At 36.7% G+C, this 16,124-nt stretch overlaps 1 protein-coding gene across 2 annotated transcripts in view; it reads left to right on the forward strand.

Annotated features, from left to right (window-relative positions):
* Positions 1–1,441: 1,441 nt before the first annotated feature.
* Positions 1,442–16,124, forward strand: part of LOC107671458 (exostosin-1a) — a 63,685-nt gene continuing 49,002 nt past the window's right edge. For both annotated transcript variants that reach the window (XR_001632202.1, XM_016464379.1), the window contains exon 1: positions 1,442–3,030. Coding sequence is in view for 1 of the 2 variants with exons in the window: in XM_016464379.1 (XP_016319865.1) it covers positions 2,117–3,030 (914 nt within the window). In the remaining variant the exon portion in view is untranslated. The remainder of the gene's footprint in view (positions 3,031–16,124) is intronic.

Genomic DNA, 16,124 nt, shown 5'->3' on the forward strand with positions numbered 1-16,124 from the left:
ATCAAATCAAGTCCGGTGTCATTGTCATTACTTTAAGCAATCGCATTTGACCATATTTAAATCTCTTCTGCAGAATTTACACCTAAAATCAGCACAGAAAATTAAAGAAAAAGTTCCATCTGTGCCAATCCAACATGTTCAAAGAACCGCGTCTGAATATAAATGTGACTTGCAATATTAGCTCCAAAGGAAAGAATGAGAGGATGGAAGGAATGCTGGACAGAAAGGAGAGGAGGCAAGACCTCCACTTTGATCACTGGCCCGTAGGAGCACCCGAATACGGACACGGCTCCACAACTTCCGAGGAATGTGGTTTCAAATGCCTCCTTTGCACCTCCCTGTCTCAACTCCCTCTCCTCTCAGACCCCTGCAGCTGTACAAATAATTCAAAGAAACATTTGATGGCACCGACTATTATATTTCATTCAGATCAAGAGTCTGTCTGACCAACACATAACGTGACCCATCACAGTTTGTTTTGTTTTAACTTCTCTTTTAATGGAATATACTCTTAAAAATAATTCTTCATCGGCATCTGTATGGTTATATGGAGCTAATATTGCATATTGTAATGGACAGAATGACATAGAGCAACACTGCTTTTAAAAGAACTATAATAGACCAAAATTAGGTGCAATTATGGCCTTTAAAGGAATAGTTCACTCAAAAATGAATATTCTCTCACTACTTCACATTCCAAAACTCGTACGTTGTTATGGAAAGGGAATCTTCACACAGCTCTTTTCCTATCAAACGGTGCTCCATCTAAATGTTTTTGCCAACATTATTATTGTTAAATCATATTTCAGTCCAGTCTATTCTGTCTTCTACTATTAGAATTTTGTGGCATTTTTTATGTTTTCAGTGGCATTTTTTTTTACCGTAGTGTGAGTTATGCCACTGAAAATGTTCACAAATTTGAAATTTCAAAATCTAACTCTTTTCTTTATTGGTTTTCAGGGAAAAAATCGATCAGTCTTGTTCTGATTTTACATAAATATGTTATGCATACGTCTAAATGTAACTAAATTTAAGAGCAAGCCATATTTTAACTTTACATATTCACACATTCATACATATTCTAATGTTTGACAAGCAAAAAGTGTTTAAACTGTCTTCGCTTTGAATTGCATATCCATTGTTTTATTACCTCATACAAAGGCTTTTTTTCCTTTCATTGAAACGTATGCTATATTGTTTAAAATAAATGCCACTTGCTTTGACATTCTGTTATCTAATACAATGACGCTCATTCATTTTAAAGTGTGGCTTAAGTGTCTAAATAATTCTGTTTGTCGCTATATTTTGAGAAATACATTTGCTGCTGTTGCTTTAAAATACCGTCACGCTCGACTGTGGTCGTGAATGGGTTACAGTAGCGTCGGCCCGCCCGGAAATGACGCGCCCCAATCACAGCGCTCGGTGTACGACGGAAGCGCGTGACGTCAGCGGACGTCGTGCGGGGATTGGAATGCTACAATGTAACAGTCGCAACTGGACGCTTCAGATTAAAGTGCTGCTGGAATGTAACGTTGTATCATCGGCGTCTCGAATGTAACCGGGAATAGAAAACCGGTTTGTAATGTTTTTACGAGAGGTTCCAAAACAGCAACTGCACGCTTACAAAGACAACCAACCTTTGGAGGATTTTTCAGAGAGAAATATGTGAGAATACACGGATTTGTGGGGATTTATCCGCTCGGGAAGTTTGTGACAGGGTCTTTCTGACTCACACGCACCTCATGAGATCCATTACCGGGATATCTCTCTGGCTGCTCCTGCTGTTTGTGATTTCTCCAGGCTGGTTTATAAGAACTCTTCTCTGAAAGTACTTTCTGATGGTTTTCATTGATCCAGAACAGTCCCGATGGCCAGCAGGGTTCAGGTGTCATCTGTCAGGAGTTTAGATGCTGTCTAATGTGAACCAGAGAGGAGAGAGGTAGATCCATAAAAGGGGGTTAAGGTTAAATCGCCCACATGCTCTGGATTTGGGATTGGAATCACAAGGTGGAAGTTGAGAGCATCACATCCCTGCAGGTCTGTGGAAGATGCTGTCCAGCAGGAGTTGAGACCTTTGGATTCATCAGCAACCAGCTCCATCTGGATCTAAGGACACATGCAGGCCAAAAAACGCTATTTAATTCTGTTCTCTGCAGGTGTGAGCCTCATTCTCCTCTTTTACCTTCAGGAACCAGCTTCCAGAGGGACTCCAAACCGAGGGGATGACCCCCATCCACACTGGCCCCACTTCTCAGACCCCTTACGTGCTTTTATTCCGTGGGATCAGACCGAAACGGAGGACTACAATGTCCGCGCTTCTCCGAGACACAAAAGAGATGACAACTCTGGAGCTTACAAGTGCAGAATGGACTCCTGCTTTGATTTCTCCTTGTGCGGGAGGAACGGCTTCAAAGTCTACGTCTATCCTCAACAGAAAGGTGAGAAGATCTCAGAAAGCTACCAAAACATCTTGTCCTCCATCGAGGGCTCCAGATTCTACACTTCTGACCCGGGACAGGCTTGCCTGTTTGTTTTGAACCTTGACACCCTGGACCGAGACCAGCTGTCTCCTCAGTACGTCCACAACCTCAAAACTAAGATCCAGAACCTGAAGCTGTGGAATAACGGGAGGAACCACCTGATCTTTAACCTGTATTCGGGCACATGGCCGGATTACACAGAGGATTTGGGGTTTGATATCGGACAAGCCATGTTGGCCAAAGCCAGCATCAGCACAGAGAACTTCAGACCCAGTTTTGACATCTCCATCCCCTTGTTCTCTAAAGATCACCCCCGGACTGGAGGTGAAAGGGGGTATTTAAAATACAACACCATCCCTCCTTTTAGGAAGTATGTGCTGGTTTTTAAAGGCAAGCGCTATCTGACTGGGATTGGATCTGATACCAGGAATGCGCTTCATCACATCCATAATGCTGAAGACGTGGTTCTCCTCACCACATGCAAACATGGCAAAGACTGGCAGAAGCATAAAGATGCTCGTTGCGACGAGGACAATGCTGAATATGACAGGTAAGAACAGATGGATTTCTGCTGTAAAAAAAAACTTTATGATAACTCGAACGAGTAAATCCTAAATAGGCCTTATTATTATATTATGTTAAGCAGATCAGTAGATGGCCCCAAAAAGTATTTGCACACTGAGAATTTATGAATGCCATTGGAGTAAATAACAAAATATCAATAGCAAGTCATATTCATTTAAATAAAGATTTTTTAAATTAATTTAATTTGACATTTTTTTTATGACGTCCATTCTATTAAAGATGTATTAAAGATGTTTTAGAGACATATTAAAGAAATTCGTTCTAATAATTATTTCAATTTAATTTTAATTTGATATTTTATGTTTATGTTTTTAAACCAAAACATTTCTCAAAAGACATTCTTTTTGACGTCTGTTCTATTAAAGCTGTACTGAAGATGTTTTAAAGATGTGTTTATGTTTTTGGCCAAACCATTTGGCAAAAGACGTTCTTTTTAGATTGGTCGTGATTAAAACATTAGATATATTGTCCATAATGAAGACAAAGTATTTGAAGACTTTTAAATGTGTAAATGCCATTGCATTAGATAATGAAATATTAAAGAAACTGCAAAAAATAATGCTAAACTTCACTTTTCTGATGTGTTTGCATTGACCTTAAGCAACCGGGGTCATGATGATTTATAGTGGAATAATTATTTTTGTGAACAGTGTGCATGTGTTCTTTCTTTCAAATAAGTGCTGTTTGATTTGATATTTTGTTATCAAATGCAGTGCCAAAATACTTTTGGGGGCCACTGTATATATGAATTATCTCTTAATTATTTTTATTTACTTTAATGATATTTTAAGTGTTACCAAATACCAAAACATATTTGCTGTCTGGAGAAAACACTTTCTGGTGGAGAATACACTGAAAATTGTGTTACATCCTGAAATGCTCATCTTGCACCAGATATCAGTTTGTTTCATGTTGAGCTTGTTTCAAATGATTAAAAACCATTTTTTTTCTAATGCAATGGTTTTTAAACCCTAAGCTGATGCTTATCATAACATATAATTTCCAATTGAAGTGCACATGAAAAAGCTGCTCTGGCTTTAATGTGTTAAGATGTACCATTCGTAGGAAGCAAAAGCTATCAGTGTATATGACATAACCCTTATTGCTTCCGGAATATATACCGCACACAATCAGGATATATCCCAAATGTGTTTGTCAGTACATCTGTGTCATGCTGCTTTATCTGTTTGCATCTGAACTAGGATTGCAATAAACATTATGCTATAATTTTCCCCCTTGATTGTTTTTACGCCCCTTTCATCCGAGTGGCAGGTGTTAAGAAGTCAAACTTTTGCATCCCCTTTACTTCGCTGTTAAACAAACAGTGATCTCCGTCTCTGTTGTGGGTGCCTCGGGCCCCGGCTTCCTGCTGTTCTTTTTGTCCCCGGTGGCTGCGGCGCTCGGTGGGACGGGGACGGGGGGCTCTGAAGGATTAGTAGAAACAATGTCCCTGGTGTCAGTGGGGGGAAAGCAGCCTTCCCTCTCTTTAAACAGCCGTTTCCCAGACACCACTCCATCACCCAGGAATGCCCGTGTCCCGCGTGACCCCTCGTCTCTGGCAGCATGACCTCAGTGTCAACCCGCCTACCGACAGGCTGTTCTGGGTGACTTGAAGAGATACTCACATGCCACTCACACAGTTAACAACATAACCCCACAGAAACATAGCTGTGTGCTCCAGCACACTTAATGAGAAATCGCTGAAATATTATTCACCCTTTGAGTCTGGCGTGGATGGTGGTTGACTGGTATATTTTTTTTAATGGTTTGATGCTGATATCTAGATGGCAGGATGGCTGATAAACACTGAAAAAAAATTGGGGTAGAAATAATTTTCACTCAGAAATTTGACAGAAAATACAAATAAATGGCAGGTAACACATTGAAATAAACATGAAATTTTGAATTAAAATAATTTATTAGTTTAATTAGTCTGCCACCATTTGAAAACAAAATGTTTCTATAATTGTCAAATTTATGTTCACTTTTTGAAGTACATCTTGAAAGCATATAGAGAAAACCAAAAAATGTTAATTTTCATCTAAGTTTTAAAAAGCAATAAACCCCATAAGATCCCAGGTTACAATGATTTTACCATGGGTTAGCAGAGTTTTTTTTAGGTACAATGTGAAGCTGAATGCCTAAAATTACCTTAACTTTGGTGAAATCATTGTAACACATGTCCTTAAATGGCTTGTTGCTTAAGTTTTATGAAGACACCAATGTTCATAAATTGTTATCTTTACAGTACATACTACTATATGTATACATATATATGCAGTAGCAGCTTGATGCATCAGTATATGTTATTGTTTTTGCTTAAAGTGGCGTAGAGACAGTTCTTATTACCCACATGCGTTTTGATTTTGGGTGCAAAAGCAGTAGTGGAAAGGTTTTTTTGTTTTACCATATTTTTATGGTGTTTTTATGATGTTTAATCTAGGACTGTTTAATGCAGAGATGTCATGTTGCAGTAGCAGCTTGATGCATCAATATATGTTATGGTTTTTGCTTAAAGTGGCGTAGAGACAGTTCTTATTACCCACATGCGTTTTGATTTTGGGTCCAAAAGCAGTAGTGGAAAGGTTTTTTTGTTTTACCATATTTTTATGGTGTTTTTATGATGTTTAATCTAGGACTGTTTAATGCAGAGATGTCATGTTGATGATAGTTATACTTGCAAGTTACTCCTAGCTTTGCTTTCAGAATTTGAACTATGATTGTAATCCACACGTACTTGTTTAAAACTATAAATTGTGACATTAATATACTCATATGATCCAAATTCACTTTGATCATGGAGTTGAGATGTAGTAAACTTCTGATTTTAATGCACTTGGTTGCATTGAAGATCTCAGTGTGGACCGTTTTCCTCAAAGTGCCATGTGACAACTTTGAAAATCCATGGCATATTTCCATTGGAGGCGGATGTTCATTCCGTTCTCATTTCCTGTCGTAGCCATGGGCCTTCCCTCTGCTCGCGCTCTACAAGGACGGATGCTGAAGTTGTTGAACATGACCGTTCTTGTGAATGTGAAATGCTGACGGCTGTGGCGCTGAATAATTGATCAGATGTGTTTTATTCATGTTATGTTTTTTTCCCCCACTTGAAAATTTCAGGGTGTTCATGAATTATTCATGAGCACAAAATCAAAATCATCTGCATCACTCCTGTCCAGCATTTCAGATTTGCTCGCAAAAGATTATGAAACAAAATGAATAGCCTGAAATTGACCAAATTGAACTGCATGGATTGTATTGATTTTTGAAGGTATTTTCACGCAATTACTGTGCACATAAGCCTTTAAAAGAATAGTTCACCTAAAAATGAAAATTTGCTGAATATGTACTCACCCTCAGGCCATACAAGATATAAATGAGTTTGTTTCTTTATCAAAACAGATTTGGGGAAATTTAGCATTACATCACTTGCTCACCAATGAATCCTCTGCAGTGAATGGGTGCCGTCAGAATCAGAGTCCAAATGAGAGTTCTGTACCCATAATTCTGTTTTCTCCAGTGAAAAAGTAATCTTGTCTGAATCATGAGAAAAATATGCACAGATCAAACACTGTTTACAAGTGAAAACAATCCAAAACAGCTTTTAGCAAATATGTGAGTGGGCTTTGATGTGAGAGGACAACAGGAGATGGACTTATTTAATAGAGGAAGTGTTATGCATGAAGCGTAACATGCAGCTTTTTGCTTCACAAGATGTTAACTGATGGACTGGAGTGGTGTGGATTACTTGTTGTGATGTTTTTATCAGCTGTTTGGACTCTCATTCTGACGGCACCCATTCACTGCAGAGGATCCACTGGTGAGCAGGTAATGCTACATTTCCCCAAATGCTTAATTTTTCTGATGAAGAAATAAACTCATCTATGTCTCAGCTGGCCTGAGGGTCCATTTCTGGGTGAACTATTCCTTTATAACAATGTTGGATTGCTTGCAACTCAACTCAACTCAAGATTATGATTAAACACTTCCAGAATCACTTGTTGCACTCTTAAAAATAAATGCTTTTTTTTCTAAATTAATGCTATTGAAATATAATATCTGTTACTATGTAGCTTTCTGAAAGTTATCAAATCAGTATCTCTGTTCTACAGAAAAGAATGACTTCCACAGATGTAAGAAACAAAGCACACAAAATTCTTGATGATCTGCCCAGAAGCATCTGTAGTGTGTCCGTTGTCTTGCTCAGGCTGTATGTCTGTTGGACCGCGCACTATAATCTGATTGGTGAGTGCTCGTTTCAAAGGAACTTGGACACTGGCTGATGACAATGCCTGTTAGATTACATAACCTTGGATTTACTCTGGTGCCCTGTTAACACAGCTAATCATCTCAAACCAATCCCAATCCTTTATTAGGTTGCTTCTTAATTGGGGCTCTGAGGAAGTGGCTTATATGCTGTCAGTGACAAAAGAAAATGGCACCGGTCAACCAGTCTGCTGCTTCTTGTTGGTTGGGGCGACTCATTTGTTTCTTGTCTTTTTTAAATTAAAAAACAATTGTAATGCTTTACTTGAAGCATTGAATGCATTGTACAAAGGGTTGTCATGTGTTTTAATGCATTATCTAAAGGTGTAAAAGATCATGTATAACTGTGGTTACAATTATTCCTAAAATCATACAATGGCATTATAAGGTGCATTACAAGGCATAATTAATGCATTAAAGATTAAAGATACTTTTGGAATGCATTATATATAAAGACTTCAAGTAAAGTGTTACAAACATTTTTTGTTTTGTTTTGTTTAAAACTTAAGAATCAATTAGTTGATGGGTTGTCTGAAGTTGATGTTTTGTGAAAAATCCCATTTAAACCGTAATTTGCTTGAAAGAGGATGAATTTAAAAATGCAACTTCTCAAAGTTTTAGCATACTGACAATCCAGCAGTTACTGTTAGCATGCTAAAGTGCAAAATGCCAAACACTTTTTTATTAGCACTTCTGCATCTCTAAATGAACCCCGTTTAAAGCATAGCCTAAAAAGAAATAAAAATCTAGAAAAACTTAGTAGTCATCCTCATTAATCAACTAGTCATTTGTTGGACATTTACTTAACCATCCTGGCCCACCCCTAATGAACATGGCTAGAATATGAGCATTAAAAAATGCAAAAACCAAATCAAATAGTAATTTGTAATGATTCACCATGTTCAGCATTTAGCTCATGTACTTGCAAATCAAACGCGGTGCGTAGAGAATCACGCCAGACAGTGCCGTCTGTGGTTAAATAAGGTGGAAGTAATCCTCTCCCAGTTTTCCACTGCCTACTATGTGGAAAATCCAGCCTTTATCTGTCACTAATAACAAGGAAGTCGTGGTCGTCTCGATTCAGCCACGGAAAACACCAGCCATGCAAAACATCACGAGTCTGTTCTCGTATATCGGTGTTGAGATTTGAATCATTCGTAACTTCTGTTCACACGGCTTTGATTTAACTGTATTTAGTCTTTGTGTCACTGAATAATGTGAGAATTTTTGAGCCCCATGTTAGTTTTTTTATTGTAAGACTATTTTAAGTTATTTTTTTGTACAGTGTTTGTGTGACTCTGTCATGAACAGTGGATACACATATTACTAGCAGAGTGCCACAAATTATCACTTGATATAACAAAACCTCTATTTTTCATTTTTATTTACTTTTTATTTTGATATGCGAAAAATGCCACACAGATTTCCAGGCAGGGGGGAAAAAGTGGATGAAAATCACTGCATTTTGACATATATCATCTATATCTAGACATTTTCTTCATGTGTAATCAGCCATTTTGGTACTAGCCATATTTTTTTAGTGATTAAATATCAATGATGCAGTGAGTTTGTCAAGTTTATGAACTTCAAAGTAAAATATATATAACATTCAATTTTATCTGATGTTTTTGGCTTTTATATTCATGAATTCTGCAAGTATCATTTGACATGATCTAATTTGTCTGAATATATCATCTCAGATGTTTTTTTTTTCATACAGTAACTTTTTTTTGCTTTCTCACAGAGGATCTGTGGCTCTTCACCAGCTTTACCCGTGTTATTGTGTCCTCTATAAAGGAAGTGCTAATCTGAAGGCTCCTGTCTCACTTCTGTAATGCAGATTTGACTACTTTCGCCCGCATGAGCAGCTGTAATTATGTACTCAGGCTCTGCAGCAGCTTTAATAAGATAGCACACTTCAGCAGACAGCGGACTGTTCACAAATCAATGACTTCTCCACTTCTTTCTCGCTGCTCAATTACAACCCAAGTATCTCGCAAGCTCTGGAAATCATAATATAGTGAGATATGAAAATATTTAGGTGAGAACATTCAGTTGGCGATAATAATGATAAAACATTCACTTTTATTAATCAAATCCCTGTTGATAAGAACATTGCCAAGTGTCTTTAAAGGCTCGTATCTGTGTGCCGTGATTATAAACTCTCAAATTAGGCTGTAAACTCAATAAGTTGAGAGCATCATTGGGCTCATTGTAGCCTCTCGTATTGTAGTTTTTGCTGTCAGTCATGACTGAAGTCAATTTGGATTTGGTTCAAAGCATGAGCAAATTAATTCTTGTGTCATAAGATCCATTTCATTTAGTTAGTCATTGGTAGTTCACATTTGTGTCTCAGACAGCTTATTCAGTAAATTGGCATTGCTTAAGCTGTTTTTTGCTGGTGAATATTACTATTGCTCTTATTTAAGAAAAGATGTTACTTTTCCAAACAATTGGACCTACAGTTTTTGCCTGGCAGATAAGATAAAGCCCTTTTGATGCATCTCCTTAAAACATAAATGTAAATGCAAACCACCCACAACACCCTAGGCTTGTGTAGATGAGTTTTCCACGGGCAAACATAACAAAAATGTAGTCTGATATGTTTCTTTTTCACTTGCAGAAGTTATTTTTGAAGGACTTGTCGATTAATGTGTTGGATGTGTCTCAGTTCAGCTCTGTTAGTGGTGTTGCCATGAAATGGTAACATGAACATAGTATTCACAGGCTGATGTGTCCTGGTTCAAGTGTTCAGCTAATGTGCGAGTGAGATGTAATGATAGTTTAGACTGTTTCACACCATGTTTGTGGAAACCAGATGGGGAAAAGCCATTCAGATGTGTGGGAAAACACGCCGGGACACAGAATCTCCTTTTCAGAATAGACATGAACCAGACCAGTGATTCTCTGATGGACGTTTTGATTTGAATCATTCTGCAAAAACAATAATGTTTTGCTGGAATGCTGTACTATGTTTTTGTTTTTTCACTGACATATATTATAAGTGCTTTATGTGGTGCTCTTCAATGCAAAATGTGCCACTACGTTATTAGATGCCTGCCAGTGTGTTGCTTAGTAGTTTGTCATGTTGCTATGTGGTTTCTAGGTGGTTGCTTGCTGACCCAAGTCAAATAATCGCATCCCCGACATTTGTTTTTCCCCCCTTTCTTCCAAAATGCTCAGGGAGGGATCTGCAATTCTCTGATCTGCCCATGTTTCCACTGACCACATGGTGATGTAAGTGCGCACAAAATAAACATGCCATATCATTGTTTACAAGTCATTGTTACATTGTTTAAATTGATTGTGTGTTTTCAAGACCCTTGAGATCAACTTTTCTACAGGGTTCAGCTCCAATCCTGATCAAATTCACGTGCTTGTAGCATTCTAGTAATTCTAAAGACCTTGATTAGCCTGTTCAGGTGTGTGTGTGTGTGTGTGTTTTTTTGGAGACGGGTACTGAATTTTTTTCAGCTAACATCTTTCCAGATGTGGCAACAGCACCATGGCAGTTGAAAAAGGACTTAGTTCCCAGATGTATCTTAGGTTCCTTAAAATATGAGGTCCTTTTATCAACTGACAGGCAAAAACCCAAGATCGGCTCATTGGAAAAACATTCTTCTACCTACACCAAAAATGTACCTATACATAAAATTCACTGCAGTTTCCAGCTGAAATGAACATTAGAGGCAGTAAAACACCAACAACGTTTATTCCTTTTCATGCAAGTCATGATTACAGGGGCAGATTATTGATTAATAACGATTATTTTCAGATAGTTCCTTCCACAATACTATGGTAAAAGCACTTTTACCATAGTGTATGACTTGTAAACTAATACAGTTTGATGTTTGCAGTACATAACCAGCTCCATATGTATGGCTTTTCTGATGTAAACTTGCTCGGTAGTGCACCTGGTGGTACAGCATTGCACTTGTGATGTGGAACTCTCAGATATGAGTCTCATTTATAAAGAAAAATAGCTGAAAATGGCATGGTTGCTTCAGCAAGCGTTTTTATCTCATGTTTGCGTTTGTTAACACTGTTGGTTAGGATTAGGGTTTAACATTTAAATTTATTAATGTTGCCATAAATTTATACATGTTGCCAGATTCACTTTTATCTGTTTTGGATAAAATTGTATTGAACATTCACTGCACATTTCACTTTGAAAGTGTCATAAAAACATGCAAGAAGCAACATAATATCATTTTGCAGAAACAACGCCACAGGTACGTTTTTCCGGGGTTGCAAAAGAACATCTTTATCATTCTTGTCCGGGTCAAGTTATGCTCTGAAGTTTAATATTTTGGGTTAGTGGTTTGTTCAGATCACTAACTCCAAGTATGAGTAATAGTAATAGTCATTCTGGCCTTCACAAACACCACTGATGAGTCTTTGTGGCCTCTTTCTCACTTGAAATCAGCTGCTTTTACAATCTGGTTCTACATTGTTTTTTTGGGAACGTTCTTTCCACAACCACAGAGTTGAGTGTGAAACTAACAGATAAACTTTAGAATGCTATACGGTCAAACAACCATGTAGAAATGTCTGTTTTATCAGTGATCTGTTTGTTCAAACAGCATTCAGCCAGTAGAGGAGAATGCTAATGAGTCAAATGCCATACCTGATGTTGATGTAGAATCAGTATAAATTTTTAAGAAAACTTGAGTGACTTTAAGCTGTTTTTGAAGTTAAAATTAGACTTTTGCTGTTGAAATTTATTTGAGTTGCAAAATAGACCCAAAGGCTACATTTCTTAAATTTTGCAAGCGTACAGCTCACCAATATGAAAGTGATAAAACAGAGTTGTTGATTCACTCTAGTTTGATTCATTTATGTGAATTAGTTCAAGCTGTCTACAGTGAATTGATTCAAAGCTTTAATTCAAGGAATTATTGATAGATGTTATACAGTCAAACAACCATGTAGAAATGGCTGGTTTTATCAGTTTTCATTTAGATTAAATGTTATCTGTTTGTTCAAACAACATTGAGCCCCTAGAGCAGAATGCTAATGACTCGAATTAATTACCGGCTACAAGAGTCAGTCAAACCCAAAGCCAACAGAAAGATTCTTCAAAGAGAATTTAAGAAAACTTGAGCGAGTTTAAGCATTTTTTTTTAAGTTAAAATAAGACTTTTGTTGTAGAAATGTATTTGAATTGTCAAAAAGACCCAAAGGCAATGTTTCTCAAATTTTGCAATCGTACCACCTACAAATATGAAAGTATAGAAAAACAACATCAGTTGGTAAGTTTTATTCATTTATGTGAGTTACTTCAAACTGTACATTGCGTTGATTCAAAGAATTGCTGATTGCCCTATTATAAACCCAACAATAGGCAATAGTTCGCTTTGGACAAGACGACATCTAATGAATAACATAGAACAGTAACCAAATGTGTTTTATTTGTTTCCCATGTTTTGCATGTCATTTTCTTGTCTCGTTCCCTACAGTTACTGGGAGTGGGTTAGAGAGAACGTGTTGGCTTGCCTCTCGCCGCAGCTAAGCCAGAGACGTGGATTAAATCCTCTCTATAAATGCATCTCGTACGTCGAAGTCAGGTTGTCCTCACATCATGTGGCTAGCAAGTGTTTTTCTCATCTCTCGTTTGGCACCGCTTCTTAATTAGAAGCGTGACGTGAGCTTTCGGTTTTACGGAGAGCATTTGATCCCTTCTGGCCGTGGCAGAATGTCTCTCACTCTCGGTGGCTGACCATTCAACTGCTGGTTGAGTTTGGGGATTTCACACTAGATTTATGCAGCAACACTGACACCGTTTGAACTATAGCGCTTGGAATCATACATCTTTTATTTGTTTTGCAAATCATTAACATTCATTTTCTGGAAGTAGTTTGGTTTTCTGAAACTCGAAGAGGTTTTTTGTCTTTGATGAAGTCAATGATTTTTTAATGATTTGGGCTCGTTATACGAGTGTCAAATGGGTGAAGGATGTTTCTGTAGGTCCTGGAAACATAAAAAAGCGCATAAAAATGGCAAAACATTGACCTTTCACCTGGTTTTCTGATAGTTGTGATGTTTACTCCGGTTTTTGTCTGATGTGGTCCTATAGCCTCGGTTTATGAAGGGTTCTTCTGGCGTTTTGAAGTGTGATATTAGTAAACATCTTTAATTACAGACCATACAGATGTTTCCCAATAAAACATATTTTTCCTTGACACATTAAATGTTCGGGCTTCCCCCATAGTCTCTTTGGTTTCTTGATCAACATTTGGTAACAACATGTGTTATTGCCGAGACTGTCATTGTGCCAGCTCCAGTTCATAACTTTAAAAGTTTTTCAATTGAATTCTGAATCTCCTTTTTAGCATGGTATTAAACAGAGGTCAGCAAAATAAGCAATGTTTTACATCACAATAATCTAATATTTATGAGACAAAGATTAAAAAGCGAATTAAAAAAAAAAGTTTTGTAGACTTGAATGTTTAGAAAAGTTCAGCTTTTCTAGTATTTGTGGGATGTCAGTTGTTACAGAATATAATATTGACCTAGTTTTGTTTTGTTTTCTTCCCAGACTTGACAGTTAAAGTAGAACTCTTTGAATGGAAATAAACTGTGTCAGCGTTGTGGGCTGTTTAAAAGCTTGTATTTTTGTAAAGCATGAATTATTCAGTAAAACTCATTTATTCTTTGAGCTGCAAAGTTTCCTAAATGGTGCTTTTGATGTGGGAATACTTTACTAGGTTAATGAATTGCTGGTCATGCGTTACCGCATTGCAGTTGAAAGATTGCATATAATGTTCCACAGAGAAGGTTAGTAAGAGATTTTATCACACTAGTCTCATGTCAACACAAATACATAGGGTTGCAAAAAGGTGGAAAAGTTCCAGTAAATTCCGGAAAAATACCGAAATTTTACACCCCTTTGCAACCCTACAAATACACTTCAAAAGTTTGGGGTCAGTAAGATGTTTTTGGAAGAAGTCTCTTCTGCTCACCAAGGCTGCATTTATTTGACAAAAAAATACAGCAAGACAGTAATATTGGGAAATAATATTACAATTTAAAGGAGACATATTATGCCCCTTTTTACAATATGTAATATAAGTCTCTGGTGTCCCCAGAATGTGTCTGTGAAGTTTCAGCTCAAAATACTCCACAGATCATTTATTATAACATTTTGAAAATGCCTATTTTGAGTGGAAGCAGAAACACGCTGTTCAGATTTTCATGATATGTCACCTTTAAAATAAATTGTCTATTTAGATATATTTTAATGTGTAATTTATTCCTGTGATCAAAGCTGAATTTTCAGCATCATTACTCCAGTCTTCAGTGTCACATAATCCTTCAGAAATCATTCTAATATGCTGATTTGCTGCTTTTTGAAAAATGTGATCCTTTTTTCCCCAGAATTCTTTGATGAATAGAAAGTTCAAAATAACATTTATTTGAAATAATTTGAAATCTTTTGTAACATTATAAATGTCCTTTCTGTCACTTCTGATATGTTTAATGCATCCTTGCTGAATAGAAGTAATAATTACTTAAAAAAAAAAATAAATAAATAAATAATTACTGACCCCAAACTTTTGAACAGTAATGTTCAAAATGTAATGTCAATTTAAAAAGTCTTACAAAATTACTTTATATTATTTAATAAAATAATAAATATTTATTACAAAGCATTTTCAGTTTTGGTTTCGGCCCAGAATTTTCATTTCGGTGCATTCCTATCAACTATGTATTTTATTTTATTTTTTTAGTTATGTTAATTATTTTCTGCACCAAGTGACATGCAACAAATGCTATACAAATGCTTGATAATTTGAATATTTATTACAAAGCATTTTCAGTTTTGGTTTCGGCCCAGAATTTTCATTTCGGTGCATTCCTATCAACTATGTATTTTATTTTATTTTTTTAGTTATGTTAATTATTTTCTGCACCAAGTGACATGCAACAAATGCTATACAAATGCTTGATAATTTGTCAATTGCAAAACTAAATCCCCGTCCATTCAACGATATATTACAGTATTGCAATAGAAATGTTACTTGAAAATTCTGGTTTTACTATTTTATTGTTTTAATAAGCCACCCGTCCTAAAAAAGGGAAAAGTGGTCCTAAAGTTGCTTTACTTTGCTTTGGGTTGCTAAAAACTGAGGTGTGTTTTACAGATGCAGCTTAATAGCCATATTTCTTGCTGATGGAAAGAGGCTGTGGGAGTGAACAGATGTGCTTGTGTCTAATGAGGAACGGAACAAGACAAGGTTAAAGGCTCGGAAAGCAGTCGGGGTCTTACTGGCATTTTCACATGTTCTTTAAATAGTCAGGCAAATAGTTGTGCCTCACATACTAAATGCTTTTAATGCCATTTTTCTCAAGTTTCCATTTGCAGCATATTAACATATTACAGCCACATTTACATAATGAAGATTCAATATTTAGCAACTTAGTGAAAGTGTTACAACTCATTTTGCAAGCAAAGAGGTTAGCCAATCATTTACAGTAACAGCCAGAAATATACTCAATGCAAGTATGCATATGCAAATGCTTGGTCAACATGTTGCAAACATGCTGTGGTGAGAATCAGACAAACCTCAGATTTACAGTACCTTGACTGTAGCATTAAATACAGGCTGATTCAGGCCCATTGGTGTAAATGTTATTTTTACTGTTATGAATTGCAATTGGTGCATTTCAGAATGAAGTGATGCATGAGTTAAATCTAACTTTTGCTTTTACTTGGGCGGAATAGTTCACTCAACATCTTGTTCACTTCACAAGATGTTAACTGATGGACTGGAGTGGTGTGGATTACTTGTG

Source organism: Sinocyclocheilus anshuiensis, unplaced genomic scaffold (assembly GCF_001515605.1).
Source record: "Sinocyclocheilus anshuiensis isolate Anshui unplaced genomic scaffold, SAMN03320099.WGS_v1.1 scaffold552, whole genome shotgun sequence".
Classification (NCBI taxonomy): domain Eukaryota; kingdom Metazoa; phylum Chordata; class Actinopteri; order Cypriniformes; family Cyprinidae; genus Sinocyclocheilus; species Sinocyclocheilus anshuiensis.